We start from the raw sequence: 16,686 nt of genomic DNA, 5'->3' as shown, positions 1-16,686 counted from the left end.
GGCGTTGCCATTGCTGGGGATTTCTCCCTACATATGGGGAGAAAAGGATACTTCCAGGAGAGAAAGGGAATATTTTTTCAAACCTAGGTAGAGTTTCGTATCGGCAGAGATTTTAAATGCCCTTTTCTACAATCTTAAATCAATAATCAAGAAACGAATTATTGTTCAACATCCTAATTTTTGCAATCCATCTCTCTGCCATAAATGTTATAGCACATTTTTTTTTCGACAAACTGAACAAGTGCATTTTGAATACACAAAATAAATGTATCAAAATATTTACAATTTAAAAAATACATATAAATAGAAGTGCTAATGATTAAATAAATTAAAAATTAAAAATAGCGCGGCAATGGAAAGAAAAACACATGGTAATAACTATCGTTTAAAAAAATACAGAGTATTGCTTTTTGTAAGCTGTTGACAATATCAACTTTTATTTAACCATATTTAGCCAACGTCCATATAAATATAGGGAGTTTTTCGCATTTCAAGGGATTTTTGATGCCTTTGCTAAGGAGTTTCTATTTTTTGATCTGGCAATGATGAGGGAGACCGATGCGTCGCGCGTTCGGCTGCCTTCGGCTTTTCCGAACGAAATGATGTAGTTCAAACGATCTTCCGCCAGGTGGACGTCTTTAAAAAATAATTCCTTCTTTTATAAAGCATTAAAAAAATATATTTACAGTGGATAAATATCAAAATGAATCAATTTAATTTTGGTGTAATTTTGAATGAAAAATTCAACAGCTTATTTAGAAAAGGTCACTTCTTTTTTTTCCACTGGCAGCATTAGCGCATCTTTTGATTTTTTTATAAGAGCTTCCAATCTTTTCAGTTGTCAATTTATTTGGCGCGCTAGTGTTCCTATCTAGCGGTAATTTTGTGAACTAAATTTCGCACTTAGTCGCTGTAGAAAATTATCTGTGTTGCAAACTTTAAAAATACTATAGATGATGAAACAAGAATACTATTCGTTTTGCATGCATTTGAACGGGCTACAGATTTGAATGTGACATCTTACGGATTGGAAGAGAACTAACCCAGTTAGCACCAAAATAATATAAATAATATTCAAAATGATGTATGTATTTACCACATAGACATTAATTAATTAATTAATTATTTTTACTTACATCTTCTTTTCGTATGGTGGTGGAGCATTGGTAGAGGTAGAGATCAAGATAGGATTCTGAGGTTGTTCGTTGTTCAGTCAGGAAATTGGTTTAGGGCAGTCCTCTACGACCCGTTTTGTAGTTTTTTTTCCACATTCACACATTCACTTTGAAAGCAGTGGTTACACTATAATTGCCATAAATAATATAAATATTTAAATTCAGCACTTTCATACAAAGCGAAGTAGCATAGTAACAATGGCATTTAAAACAATAAATAATATGTTTCACTAGAGCGTTTATTGGCAGAAGAACATTTTTTCTTATTTTACAATAATCGTTTTATTTTTAAAATTTTCACTGTCAATGTAAATAAATTAAATATAGCTTTTATTTTAATTCTCTTTCCAGCCGCGAGGGGAATTGTTTTTTTTTTATTATTTTCGTCCGAATGCCGATCACTTCAAATGCCAAGGTTTTATCTGACACAAAAATTTCATGCAATAATGAGCTCTAAAAACTGTAACTTTAAATGTTATTATTGCATAATACTACTGTGCCTGATGAAACCTTGTTGATGAAATCGCCGTAGATTTCATTATTTGATACTTAAAAAGTTCTATTAGATAGAGCAATGTTATGCGATAATAAGCTGTAGAAAATGTAAGTATAGAGTTTATTATAGCATAACATTGCCATGTCAGATGGGGCCAAAAAGTTTAATCGCTGTAAAGCTTTGCGATTTTGATACATTATCCATAGTATTTTCTCACAATAGGACAGGGGCATTTAACTAAGATTTGGCCTTGAAACTCATTTGTAACCGCCACGCCCACCTCAAAATTCTTATAGAAAACGAATAATATGGCTAAAAGCTCAGATCTCATTGGTGAGAAAAGAAGGATTGGTTTGATATCTCGCTCTCTACCATAATGACTCGTGTAACAGAAAGAGATGACGGAATTTTGCCTTTGACAGTTTCAAATCACTCAAACAAAATGAGTGTGGTTTATTTATACACGCGGGTTGTCATTTGTTGCCGAAATACTATCATTTCCGTCGAAAATATTGCGTGTTAAAGTTGTTCGTGATAAAAATACAATATAAGCCAGTATAGTGTTAGCGAGTTACAAACATATATTCAACACCTACGTAAGTTCAAGTTTAAAGTGAATTGACAGTTATTCGTTCGGTTTTTTGAACAATGCTTCATACTTGGCATATGTCTTCCTCCACAACGTATAAATGTTATTTATTATATCGATAAACTTATTCATGTTATTGATTAGTGTTATCCTGTATTATCTTATTGTTTTGGTGAAATTAAAGATTTTTAAACATATGTAACCCTGAGTTCATGAGGCTGAAAAATGTCGGAATTCTTCGTCATACTGTCGGACAATCATGTTTTGGAAATTTTCTTCAGTGTTTTTGCAAATTTCTTGTCATTTTGGGTTTCTTCTTCTCAGATTAACAAGTTTCATCTCAAGGAAATGCACTGTAAAAGTTTATTTTCTTAGTCAGATGAACCTTGCCCTTGGAAAACATTTCGACATTTTTCTGCTTCAAGGACATTTTTATTTTTAAAATATTTTTTTGGGCTAGTGAATGAATGGAGTAGGCCGAGAGCAATTATATTGTCTATGGTTGCATCTTACTTTTAGATGACCTTGAGTTTTTTCTATCTTGTCTACTGCTCTTTTCCGCACGGTAGGTACTGCTTGTATATCTGTGGTTAAGTACTGTATAATTCTGTTGTATACAAAAAGCCCGAAGATATCGATCTAGAGAGTGGTATATTTATGCAATAGGAGCTGGACTCGATTGGCGGCGAGTCATCGGATTTTATTATTCGAAACGTCAATTTTGTTGTAAACGTACGTCGTCGCCTGCGATGCCTTCTTGTCGCGTATCAAACGTGATAATAATAACACATAATGCAGTTAATCAGTAAATCCCGCGTGTTATTGTGCAAAAGTGTTACAAAGATGATGGTGATGTCAAGTATTCAGTGACAGTTCAGTGTCAAAAATGGATGTCGACAAGAATGGGAAGAATGGTAGTAATAACAGAGGTCGAGGAACGCCTCATTCTGCGAGGACTCTCGTGTTTGAGGCACCTCTGAAAGAGAGACCCCTGAGTGGCCTGGTGCAGACGATTCCTGTCTCCGATACCGCAAAAGAAGGTCAGTTTTTTTGCCCCCTTTATGGCCATTGATTGACAAACAATAATAATTATGCAATAAACATTAAACCACATGCGCGCACACCGTTGTAAATATATTCTTTAGTCGCGTTTTATTATACCTACTTCAGATTTGGTCAATTAACACGGCTAATGTCCAATTCAAGCGATAAACGTTTTGATTCTGAATTGTGATCTTTTGCAGGAGCAATCCTGAGAATACCTAACTTTATCTATTATCAACTTACTACTTAGCCATTGATTCTAATGCATGGCAGTGAGGCTTGGTAACTAGCAAAGAAAGATTAAAAGTTGACTAAATGCTGTTGAAATGAGATCCCCGAGGCGTATGTGTGGTAAAACCATAACTGTTACGAATGTGGAGATCCAGAAAGAATGCAAAACCAATGAATAAGTTTGAGAACGGGGCGATTAAGCTGTTTTGACATGTAGAGCTGATGATGAGAAAGGTGTTAATGTATGACGTGGAAGTGAATGGTAGAAGAAGTAAGAAGGAAGAGTCAGAATAACAGACAAATATCTATAAAACTATTTAAACTAATGAATCAAGGAGTATGTGCCGAGACAGAGTTTTGTAACGGTCTATTCTCTCTGCCTACCCGGTAGAAACTTATAATCATTATAAAAATATATTTTTAAAGTGTGTGTGTCAGTTTATTAATTCACTCTCCCTACTCTCTTCATCCTCACAATAGTTCCACTGGCTCTGGGCATTTTTACTCTTGTGCGGTAATCACATAAAAATATGTTTTGAGTGTTATTTTTTAGCTTTTCTCTCGAGTGGATACTTCTCAAAATACATAAATTAAATATCATTATTTTTTTATTATTTGCTATACTACTAACAATTGAAGTGAGTATAAAAATTTCATATCTGACATTTACACATATCTAGGTATATAACATTAAAGTATGAACAATTTCTCTGATAATAATCGTTAGAACAATTTCTCTGACAATAATCATAGAACAAATACCTACTCTGAAAATATTAATTGGAATATCTGTAACAATATTCTCTAAAACAAATTTTCTGACAATATTCATTAGAACAATTTCCCTGACAATAGATCTTCATTAGAACAATTTCTCTGACAATAGATCTTCAGTAAAAAAAATTCTCTTCATTAGATCAATTTCTATAGCAATATTCATTAGAATAATTTCACTGCCAATATTAAATTTGAATATTATGAAATCCTCGGTACCTACGGAAGATCCCAGTGTGGTTATCATTATCTCTACTAGTTACAAAAAGGAAAATAATAATGTTAAGTTTTTAGATTCTCACGGCCAAAAGCATTTTTGTTGTTTGTTTTTGGGGTGTTATGCCGTGTTGCGCTAACTCCTTCTTTAGCCGACGTTTCGGACAGCGTTGCAGTGTCCATCATCTTCGGATCTGCCGGATCTGCCCTGATGATGGACACTGCAACGCTGTCCGAAACGTCGGCTAAAGAAGGAGTTAGCGCAACACGGCATAACACCCCAAAATCAAACAGAAAATAATAATGTTTAATTATTTTTAGACAATATTAGCGATTCTTAAACGACAATTTGACACAGAAAAAGATACGGTTACATTTAGGACTTACATAAAGATAGTAAGTAGCCAGTAAAAATATGCGATGACAAAATTAAGATAATTTTCGTAGTTCTTAATCGAAGTAAGCTCAGTTGGGGTTAGTGTCCTAGGTTCAAGTCCTAGATGTGACCTATCTATTTCTATTTTTTCTAATATTTTCTTCAACAATTAAATATTACAATTTGAGGTTTTACTCATTAAGTTATTTAATAAAATATATTATTATTATTATTACCAAATCAATATTTTCTTCCAATATTCATTAGAACAATTTATCTAACAATATTCTTTACAACAACATATGATCTGACAGCTTTTTCAGCCGATCAATTCATCTGACGGACATATTAGTTCAGTCCACCTGTTAGTAAAAAGACGTCTGATATTTTATTATGTCATTTCGTCTGATACTATATCTGTCAAGACATTCAAAATATGCGATGGACTCCCGAGAAATGTCTTCGGGTGCTCCACACATAGTTTCGTGACAGAGTCATAGGCTATTTCTATGTTTAATACACGCAATATGTATCCAATGTCTAAATCTATAATCAAAATGGCTGGATACAGCATTGATAATAATAAATATTAACCTTCTGTATTGATGTATGTAATAATACATATCTAACCTACATACAACTTATCACTAGCATAACTAGTGATTGAAAACTAAAATTTATAACTGCTGACTTAAAGCTAATACTTACAACTAGTGTCTAAACACGTGTACAAATAATTTATTGTTAATTTAATTGTGTGCTGTTTTCGTGAGAGTACACTTTTAGGAGCTTGGAATAAATGTTTCTCAGCATAACTAGCGATTTATATATATAAAATTTATAACTAGTCACTTATACATAACTGTTAACATAAAACTATGAATTATAAATAATATTCATTTAAACAATAAATAAATAATTTATTGTTAGTTTGATTGTGTGCCATTTTCGTGAGAATACACTTCAGGGGAGTTAACTAAATATATCTAAACTACAACTTATCACTAGCACAACTAGTAATTTAGATCTAAAATTTATAACAGGTGACTTATAACTAGTGTCTTACAACTAGTATTGATTTACATGTATTTTTTTTATTAATTTGATTGTGTGCCATTTTCGTGATAATACACTTCAAGGGAGCATGAACTAAATGTATTTAACCTACAACTCTCACTAAGATAAGTAGTGATTTAAAACTAAAATTTATAACTAGTGACTTAAAACTATAACTTAAAACTTATAACTAAATTTAAAAATAATTTTTGCATTCTATTTAGTGTACAGATCTTATTTTACCCTTCACCTTACACGGTAGGTAGATACTCTCAGAATCGTCCTGAATCTCAGAACCTAACCTAACCTAACCCAACCTAACCCAATCTTGCCCTCCCCAATCCCTTCAGCCTCACAAATCCCCAATGAGATTTGCCTCCTATTTTTTTTTTGTTTTGTAAAATAATGAGTAATATATTATTGTAATGTTGTAATTTTATATATCGACGCGCGACCTTATGAATTACTACGGATTCTTAATTTCAAGTCACTTGAATAATTTTAAATTAATCTCGCATTTTGGCACGTGATCAAATATTCGCACGTTTTAGAAATAGACGTCATATCTTGTCCGCATATCATCGTACAGATTATTTATGTCTCACGCAATAATACGTAACTATTTACGTACCGACAATCAATATCATTTTGACAATGTGTAAACACTTGATTGATTTTATTATTCATTCATTTTATTTCGCTTACGAAACTTGTATGTTTTTACTCCTCGAGTTCCTAGGTTCCATTTTTCCATCTTCTTCCCTTGCAGAATCCTTATGTAGAGAAATTTTGTTCTGAAATCAATGGATACATTTTTTTGACATATCATCACTAGCTAGATGTTGTCATAGTTCAATTCAAAGTTTAAAAATTTCACGTAATATTATTTATCATCAAACATACAAATTTCGGATGTCTGTGCTGTGCGTTAGTTAGTCATCTGTGAAATCTGGTTGAAAAAATCAAATGATTTTTTATTTTTTTTTAACGAGGTCGCTACCCGCTTCTGTCTGTTTGTGCGCTTAGTTCTTCTAAAATTCCCAACGGATTTTGATAGTTATTTCACTTTCGTTTAGAGAATTTCTTCCGGAAGGTTTATATATATTACATTTATAGAAAGTAGTGAAAAGTCAAGACACGCCGGGTACACGTTACCTAGTTTGTTTTAAATTATGATCAAGCACACCATTCGAGAGTTGTTACTGCTACCAAGCAGCGCTCACATTGCTTTTCAAAGTTATTTTTAATTTTCCTTTGGAATTTTCGTGTTGGAAAATAAGACAAACTGCTTTGGCAGTTTAGCGGATATAAATAAAAAAAAAATAAAAAATAGGAAAATAAAAAAAAATAATAAAAGAATAAAAAAAAAAATTAAAAATAAAAAACAAAAAAGAAGGAACTGACAGAGAAAGGATGAAATTAGACTAAATGCTGTAGAAATGAGATCCCTGAGGCGTATGTGTAGTAAAACCATGTATGGCAAGTTTTTTACTAAGCCCAGGGTAAGTTATTACCCAACCGTCGCTTTTTATTGCGGACAGAATGCACCACTTCAACAATTACCAGGAGCAGGATTACATGGAGATAAATGATGGACTTGCCAAACGTCACAGCGGTGCTACCAGGGTCTCTTATCTATGTGAGGTGTCAGCGCTTTATTAGCAGCAGATACATACCTGGACGCTGTTGTTGGACGCGGTGGACTCTCTTACTGCAGCAGCTGGTCCAGTTCCTTCACCACTTAGGATTCTTGCTGCAGAGTCTCCATCTTCTATCTTCGTAGAACGTCACAGCGGTGCTGCCAAGGTCTGGTATCTGTGAGAGGATAGTGTGTCAGCGCTTTATTAGCAGCAGACACATACCTGGACGGATGACGAACCTCGTGCTGGCACTGTTGGTGGACGCGGTGGACTCTTTCGCTGCAGCAGCTGGACCAGTTTCTTCACCACCTGGGATTCTTGCTGCAGAGTCTCCATCTTCTATCTTCGTGTCACCCTTACTTCATTTTACTTAACTTAACTTCACTCTATTTTTGTAATATTTATATTTTCTGTAATACCTGCATCAACTGTAAAGCGCCCCTGAGGTGATATCTCACAAAAGCGGCGCTATACAAATTATCCAATAATAAATAAATAAATAAATGACTGCGAGAAATGTGGAGATCCGCAAAGAGTGCAAGGCTAATGTAAGCGTAATGAGTAAGGTCAAGAAAGGGTCGCTTAGATGGTTTGGGCATGTAGAGCGAATGAGCAAAGAAAGGAGAATAAACGATGTAAATGTGAATGGTAGCAGAAGTCGGGGACGCCCAAGGAAGACATGGCACGACCAAGTGAATCAGATACTTGAGTCGGGCCATGTCAAGAGTCAGGATAATAAAAGAGTAACTATGAGACTATGTATGTATGAAACGGCGTAATGGTTAGTCAGTTAGTTAGAAAATAAGAAATCACGCCTTCGACATGAAATTTTTGTAATCTATTTAATACATAAAGAGAAATAGATAAATTGCCTATTACTAAACTGATAACTTGTATCAATACTAGATATTATCAATAAATCATATTATTGCTGAAGATAAGTATTGATTTATTTGTAGTGGTTAAAAGTATTAATTCTTAGATGCTTATCTTGTCTCAAACGTTATTATCTATTTCTGATAAATAGCAATTAAATATTTTATTTACTAGCAACTTCAATAATATGTAAATAAATAAAAATGTAAACGTTCGTTTGTTCAAAATCTTAAATCTCCAAAATTTCTTCACCGATTGAATTCGGATACGCATGTGTTTTTTTTATATACCTTTAGTAAATAGATGTCACCTGCGACAGGTTAAAACATGCTTTAATAAAACAGCTCCATCTGTTGGATGTAAAAGCAAAACGCGCTATTTTTTATTGTATCTTCACAGACAGACTGAGCCAAAGCAACGCTTGGATAATTAATGATACTTTATTGTATCTATTAATAGTACACAACTGCTGACCCTATTCAAATCACCCTACTGTTTAATTTGGGGGCCACCTCTGGTCTGGAGCACCAACATTCTTGAAAAACCCTTGACTCTGTGTAGATAATTATATATTTTTTTATTTTCTTAAAAAGAAAGACAAAAATTCCCAGGTTACGAATAACCTGACAATAATTGAAAATCTCCTACTACCACCACAGTAAGCTGAAAATTTTGCTTGAGTTGTGATGGAGGACTTAGCCAGCCGAGGAATTGCATTAACCATACGTAGTAATGCAAAATCATGTGTTTTTGGTTTGAAAATTTGGTCGCCTAGAAATGTTTCAGATGATTCAATTAAATACTGCGAGTAGAATACATCTTGGCCTTTGAAATAATCGAGTATTTTTTAGATAAGTTTTTTTATAAGCCCAGAAAAAAATAATGTAAAGGCCTATGAAAACTGATTTAAAGTTCAAAATCTCCTACTTACGAACCCATTTTCGGTTATGATTTTATTGTATAATGTGGCAAATTAAGTTATTTATAAAATGATCGAAAAAAAAATTATACCTGAACATCCACAAAATAAAATAAAAGGCACTTTTCGGCCATGTTTTTTTCTTGCATAATGGTTAGTACACACGCAAAGCTCACATCAACAGATAATATAAAGCACAATAGCGCTCGCCATACAATCCCATACAGACCCGACACACGTAAAAAGATAACGCGCTATAAGTGTGGTTCTGAACTTCGCTAACCGAATTTATTTTACGTAACCGCTCCCGACGCGATATTTGAAAAGTTATGCGTCCCCCTCTCCGCCGCAAAAAGGGAGGGGGTCATTTTAATTACGGAGCTACCAACTAAGTTCCGTGTTCCCTTAGTAAAGTTGTCACTTTGACAGATGAAATTATGTTCCTCGGCCGCTCTCGAATTCAACTGACCCCCTCTCCTACCATAGGTACAAATATTTGATAGCGTCGTGTGTCGGTAGAAAAGATGATGCGCTGTACATTAACTTTTGATGTGAGCTTTGCGTGTGTACTAACCATAAATCAAAACAGGCGGATGGTGTTAAGCGGGAATTTAAACTTTATCGTCATCTACGTAAGGGGTAATATACAGTAGTGAATGGTGGAAGTAATGTCTGTCTCGGAAACTCCAGAGACAGACATTAGCAATAGTCCACTACTGTAATATAATATTTTCATTATGTTAATGAAATAAACATACGGGCACCATGTTATAATTAATGACCACTATCTCCCATTTCTAAAGATAAACAATTCCTTATCATTGTCATGCAGATAACGTGATAGGGTTATCTATTGTTTTGATTTGGGTTTAAAAATATGGCGTTACTCACGCGTTTCACTCGTAATTATTTTCCACAATTGATAACTTTTGTAATTTAGTAAATAATTTATTATTATTTTAGGTAACGACGTTTAGTTACTGACATTTAAGATTTTACGTGAATTTAAAAACATTACGTAGACAGATTATACTGACTAGATGACACCAAATAAAGATTGAAACTGAATCCAATCAACTGGACAAAAAACACCGTGTAATAAGTAATAAATACATTTATAATCATTAAAAGAACACTGTTTAATATTTTTGTTATTAATTGGTTTAAAGAGGTACAGTTATAATTAATACATTTTTTTAAATATAATTAACAGTATCGTAACACACCTGTTTTGAGCAAACGCTCGTGTTAAAAAGATGAATAAATGATATTATTTTAAAAGTGTAATAATAATTGAAGATATTTTAAAGAATTATATTCTTAATGCTGTTTTTGAATATAACGTAATTTTTGTTGTAATCTTACATCTGGAGGTAATTGGTTAAACCATTTCACTCCAATATATTTATAAAAAAAAATTATACGAGGCGTATTCAGAAAGTAAGTGTACTGAATTTTTGTAGGTTACAAATCTTTTTATTGAAACAAAAAAATTACATGATTACCGTAGTACATATGTAAGCTATTTTTAGACATAGTCGCCATTCCTCTCAATGCAGGTGGTGAAGCGGGGTATCAATTTTTGATGGCTTCCTCGAAGAAGTTTCCCGGGAACACCTTCGTCCACTTCTCCACCTCCTCCTTTACCTCCTCGTCGGTTAAAAACCTTTTTCCACCCATGTACAGCTTCAGGGAGGTAAAGAGATAATAATCTGAAGGTGCTAGGTTAAGGGAATGCGCGGGGTGGTTCAGGATATCCCATTTAAACTAAGCAAGCAGTTCCTTCGTGGCGTTGGCCGTGTGTGGTCTGGCATTGGCGTGCAGCAGGCTGACCCCCTTTGTCAGCATGCCTCTCCTCTTGTTATGAATCGCCTTCCGCAATTTTTTTAGGGTCTCACAGTATCTTGCAGAGTTGATGGTCTCCACTTGAGGCAGATATTCAATCAAAATTATGCCTTGACAGTCCCAAAACACGGATGCCACGATTTTCTTGGCTGAAATTGTGGTTTTGAACTTTTTGGTTGAGGGTGAAGAGGTGAGAACCGTTTTTAAACTCGCGATACCACTTGTACACACTCGTACAATTCATAGCTTTATCACCATATGCAATTTTAACCTCATTATAAACCTCAAACGGAGGTTTTTCCTTCCAAACGAGATAACGGATGACGCCGCGTATTTCGCATTTGGCGGGAGATTGGATTGACATTTTTCACGAAACGTGTTGTCGCGTTGACACTTCTCAACGTACTGACCTTGAACAGGTCTCGTTGCGGAGGGGAAGAGTCAGGCTACACGTAAGTGTAACCAACATATCGAAAATAAAATTCATTCGGTCGTGAGAGCCTCAGTACACTTACTTTCTGGATATGCCTCGTACTTATAATTACTTCATATTATCCATACAACTGAATTGTAATACAGGGTTTTCCAATAAGAGGTGTTATTTTGATATTCTTTCGTAAAAGATCAATGGTTTCGTTGCTTGTGTGGCACGTAGCGCCGTCTTGTTGAATGTAAACGTTGTACAGATCAATACCATCCAATTCCGGCCATAAACAATAATTAATCATCTCTCGATAGCGCAATCCATTCACCGTAACTGTTGCTCCAGTCTCATTTTCGAAAAAGTAAGGTCCAATGACTCCGCCGGACCATAAACCGCACCAAACAGCCACACGTTGAAGATAGAGAGGCTTTTCAATCACTCAAGATGACTTGCATTTGATTCACTCAAGTGAATTTTAATAATTTCAATGCGTTGTTGAAGCGTGTATCGTTCCATTTTTATTAATGACGTAGTTTCTACTTGTCAAATGTCAAAAAATGACAGCTTCAAAAGTAACATCTACCGAAATAGCGGGCTATTCAAAATTGGAGCATATTCTGTGGGGGTATTTTGAAGTCTGTTTTCCCCACATTAATGTTTTCTTAATTGTTCAATAATGATGTAGCTGTTATTAATTTATTTAAATGTGTTATACTGTTTAGGTTTTGTGAACATACTTAGAAGCGGGGAATAAATAATTTTCCTTACTTTATTAATTAATGTTATATTAGGGTCATTAGTTCTTTTATTGATTTCTAATTGTTCAAGTAAATTTAATCTAAGGCCCTTTCTTTCTATGTGCAAGGGTTGTTGTCAAGCGGGACGTGATTATTTAATAAGAGATGTTCTACGAATTTTGGAAAGGTGCTTTTATTATTATAACATCTTATATTTTCTTTGAATCTAAATTCAAATACCCCCACAGAATATGAAATCTATTGTCACAATTAGTTTTATCAGTAAATTGGTTTAACCGGTAATAAATCATTTTAAATTTGGGAGGGGGTAAAATAGAATCATATTAATAAGTCGTCTGAAGGTGGCTAAACCACAGTTTGAAAATGGCCTTGAAAGCCGAAACAGCTGTAACAATAACAAAAACCAATAATTGCAGAACTTAATAATTATATTATTAAATTTGATTTTAATTAAATTTAAAAAAAGAAACATTGATTTATACATATATAAAAAGACATGAAAAAATTACCATTATGATGATAATGATATGAATGATGACAGAAATTACGTTTTGGGCTGAAAATAATTCCAGGTGCTTTTCAGATGCTTCAGGTTGATTCAGAAAACTGTTCTGTTTAATACTTCTTAAACATTGATAATAAAAATGAACGAAGCTAAACGGAGAAAACTTGCTGTTTTCCTGTTAAAAACGGGACTAGAGGCCTATAAAGAATGAATTGACAAATTTGTCAACCAACTATTAGTAAAGCACGAATATATTATGAGAAAGACGGAACACGTGTTCTTAAAAATAATAATATTGTAATATAATAAAATACAGATATATTCCGAATGACTCCGTCACGCCGGTTTGCTTTTGTCAGGCCGTGTGCTAACGAAAAGTATGGTCAGAATTTGAACTGTACAGTTTTAATTCACACACGTCAACTATAATCACGGAGTGCCGTGAGCCGTACAATCGCATCGCAACGTTCGTCTTGTCAAAACCAATGTGTGTACTCTCGCCGGTTATTTATCGGAATAATCCCTTCAATCCAATTCAACATAACGAATGCTAGCGTACAACGATCACCGTTCCATTGCTGACAGATGATTCTCGAGATGCAGATTTCGTTCGCCACCCAGTAAGCTGACTGTGACTTAACCTTGCAAATTGTGTTATCGCATTCGCCTGTCAAAAGCCATAGGCTTTATCCATGCTTTATCTGTGTGGAATAGCCCTTCAAAATACGACTATCCCAACCCTTGTTCGTTCCTCGAACAACTAATATTTTATTAGAAATTGGTCAAGGGGTCACATTTTTAACAGTATCTTATATCTTATAGTGTGTTTGTACAGGTAGGTAGGTACTACAATATTACTGTACAATATTATTGTTTGTCATAATGCCAATATGGATTAGTTACGATGCATTGCACAACCCCAGCCTGTAAAACCGTACCAACAATAGTATCACTACTGAATAATTACGCAAAAAATCACTAACGAAAAACAAACCACACGATATTGTGGTGATAACGTTAAATATTATGTCAACACTCAATATTATTATTAGATGGGTATTTACGAGTACATATTTATATCCAGTGACTTTCAAAATGTACTGGCTGGTTCGCTGGAACGCGCGTGCGATTGGATTGAATATACATTGGATTGAAGATGATACATTGGATTGAAGATACATTGAATTTAAGATACATTCGATTGAAGATACATTGGATTGAAGATACATTAGATTGAATATACACAGGATTGAAGATACATTGGATGAATATACATTGGATTCAAGATACATTGGATTGAAGATACGTTGAATTGAAGATACATTGAATTGAAGATACATTGGATTGAAGATATATTCGATTGAAAATACATTTTAGTGAAGATACATTGGAGCGAAGATATTTTGGAGTGAAGGTACATTAGATTGAATATACATTGGATTTAATATACACAGGATTGAAGATAAATTGGATGAATATACATTGGATTGAAGATACATTCGATTGAAGATACATTGGATTGAAGATACATTAGATTGAATATACATTGGATTGAATATACACAGGATTGAAGATACATTGGATGAATATACATTGGATTGAAGATACATTGGGTTGAAGATACATTGGATGAATATACATTGGATTGAAGATACATTGGATTGAAGGTATATTGGATTGAAGATACATTTGATTGAAGATATATTGGATTGAAGATACATTCGATTGAAGATACATTGGAGTGAAGATACACTGGAGCGAAGATACATCGGAGTGAAGGTACATTGGATTGAAGATCCATTGGATTGAATATAGATTGGATTGGCGATACATTAGTTAATATACGAAGTAAATGTCGGGTCTACCCGATCTACATTTGGGAGGTTCGTAGAGTTGTTAACTCTAGTCCCTGGGTACGAAGGTTCAATCCTTATTAAAACCGTATTTTTTTAACTTTCAAAGATATTTAAAAAGAGATGAATCAATGGATCACGTTGAATTGTGGCCTTTTCCCAGGACGACACTAAAAGTATTCACTTATCTCAATTTGTCGTACAGGGTGCGGCAAAAAGACAGTGTAGTTTTGAAGGGCTATTTTATTTTATTCAACACATGGATGCTTTATTGACAGCTGCCCGTCGCCACCGGACCCTGACCACAGCAGACATCGGCCTTCCAGGAGTAGCAAGCCGCATATTCCTCAATGACCACCTCACACCTTCTAATAAACTTTTACTGAAGAAAGCAAGGGATCAAAAGACTCAAAACCACTTCCAATATTTATGGACAAAAAACGGCAACATATTTTTAAGAAAAAATGATGGTTCCCCCGTCATGCGGATTTCTTCCGAGGCAGATCTAAAAAAAATCTCTTGACATATTCTTTTTAAAATTTCTCCATACTTCTTACTATTTTATTATCATTACTACTTTCCTAATCACCTTTTACTGTTTCTTTATAATTTTTCTCTAAACTTATATACTATTATATTTATCAAAATTTAAAGGTACTTTACATATTATATAAAATTACGATGTTCACAATACATCCATCTCAGATTTTATTATATTACATTTATCAAAACTTAAAGGTACTATTATGTACCTAAGTTAAAAATATTACTTCTGTATTGTTTAGTATTCTCTTTTTAATCATTTTTCATACACACTATGTACTATATTACTTTTTATTAATTTATAGCTTTTATAAATGTTATAAATGGAACTTAAGTGGTTTAAATCATGTTCTATATTTTATATTCAATTATTTTTTGTATAACTGTATGTTTCCTAAATAAACTAAAATAAAAAAAAAAAATAAAAAAAACATCATGCCGTTTTATGCATCAGTCCTGAAAATTGATGAAGGCGATTTTTATGAAATTTGACCAAACCACGATAATGACTGAAAACAGCACGACCCTCCCGATATAATGACACTCAGGTTCCTAATCCCACCACACGGTATGTACCGTTCCTTCAAAACTGCACTGTATGTTTTGCCCTGTATTATAGCACTTACATTCCTATGCATTACGCTGGGCTCACTGAAGAAAGAAACCGAAATAAGTGTGTTGGGCGTGTCTGTGTGCCGTAGTTTTCAGTTTTTGGTCGCATTTTGGCACATCTTGACGGGTAAACCAACAATTTTATCCCGATTTCGATCCATGAGTTCTTCCAAGATGTGAGGCCGATGTTTAAAAACATTTTCCTTCAGGTAACCCCACAGAAAGAAGTCGCAAATTGCAACCGGAAGGCCCTCTGGGTGGCGACGAATGAACGGCCATTTTCATGGACAACCAAGCCACTGTGTTGTTCAGACCATACCATGGTTCGACTGATAACGGAACGACCCTCCCAACACAATGAGACCTCTCCCAGGTAGGTCCCTTCGAATCTGCACCGTCTGTTTTGCTGCGCCCTGTATTTTACAAAGTCCACCTTGAAAGCTCATTTCTTTGTCATTTTTGGAGATATCCAAACACTAATTTTAGTTTCATTGTCATAGCGTAACGACTGAAAATGGAACGACCCTCCCGATACAATGAGACCCCTGCCAGGTTCCTACCCCCATCACAGGGGATGTACCGGCACTGTCTGCTTTGCTGCATCCCGCATTTCGTATTATTATAATATATCTGTAGAGATAAATAATTTATTACTGAATCGCTACTAGACGAAGTATTCGGGTCGTCAACAACGATGTTGTTCCATTGTCCCGTCACCGATTAAAAACGATAATAACTTCCAATAATAAATAAT

The 16,686-nt window shown here is 34.3% G+C and overlaps 1 protein-coding gene across 4 annotated transcripts in view; it reads left to right on the top strand.

Moving 5' to 3' along the window:
• The first annotated feature begins 2,940 nt into the window (after nucleotides 1–2,940).
• dop (microtubule-associated serine/threonine (MAST) protein kinase dop) overlaps nucleotides 2,941–16,686 on the top strand; it is a 234,599-nt gene continuing 220,853 nt past the window's right edge. For all 4 annotated transcript variants that reach the window (XM_089649173.1, XM_089649174.1, XM_089649172.1 and 1 more), the window contains exon 1: nucleotides 2,941–3,300. In XM_089649173.1, coding sequence (XP_089505299.1) covers nucleotides 3,147–3,300 — 154 coding nt within the window. In that variant the 5' untranslated portion in view covers nucleotides 2,941–3,146. The remainder of the gene's footprint in view (nucleotides 3,301–16,686) is intronic.

The sequence above is a fragment of the Hesperophylax consimilis genome, chromosome 29 (genome assembly GCF_061612785.1).
Source record: "Hesperophylax consimilis isolate HC1 chromosome 29, BYU_Hcon_1.0, whole genome shotgun sequence".
NCBI classification, from domain to species: Eukaryota; Metazoa; Arthropoda; class Insecta; order Trichoptera; family Limnephilidae; genus Hesperophylax; species Hesperophylax consimilis.
The sequence above is the reverse complement of the archived record's forward strand: the minus strand, read 5'-3'. Positions and strand labels throughout refer to the sequence as shown.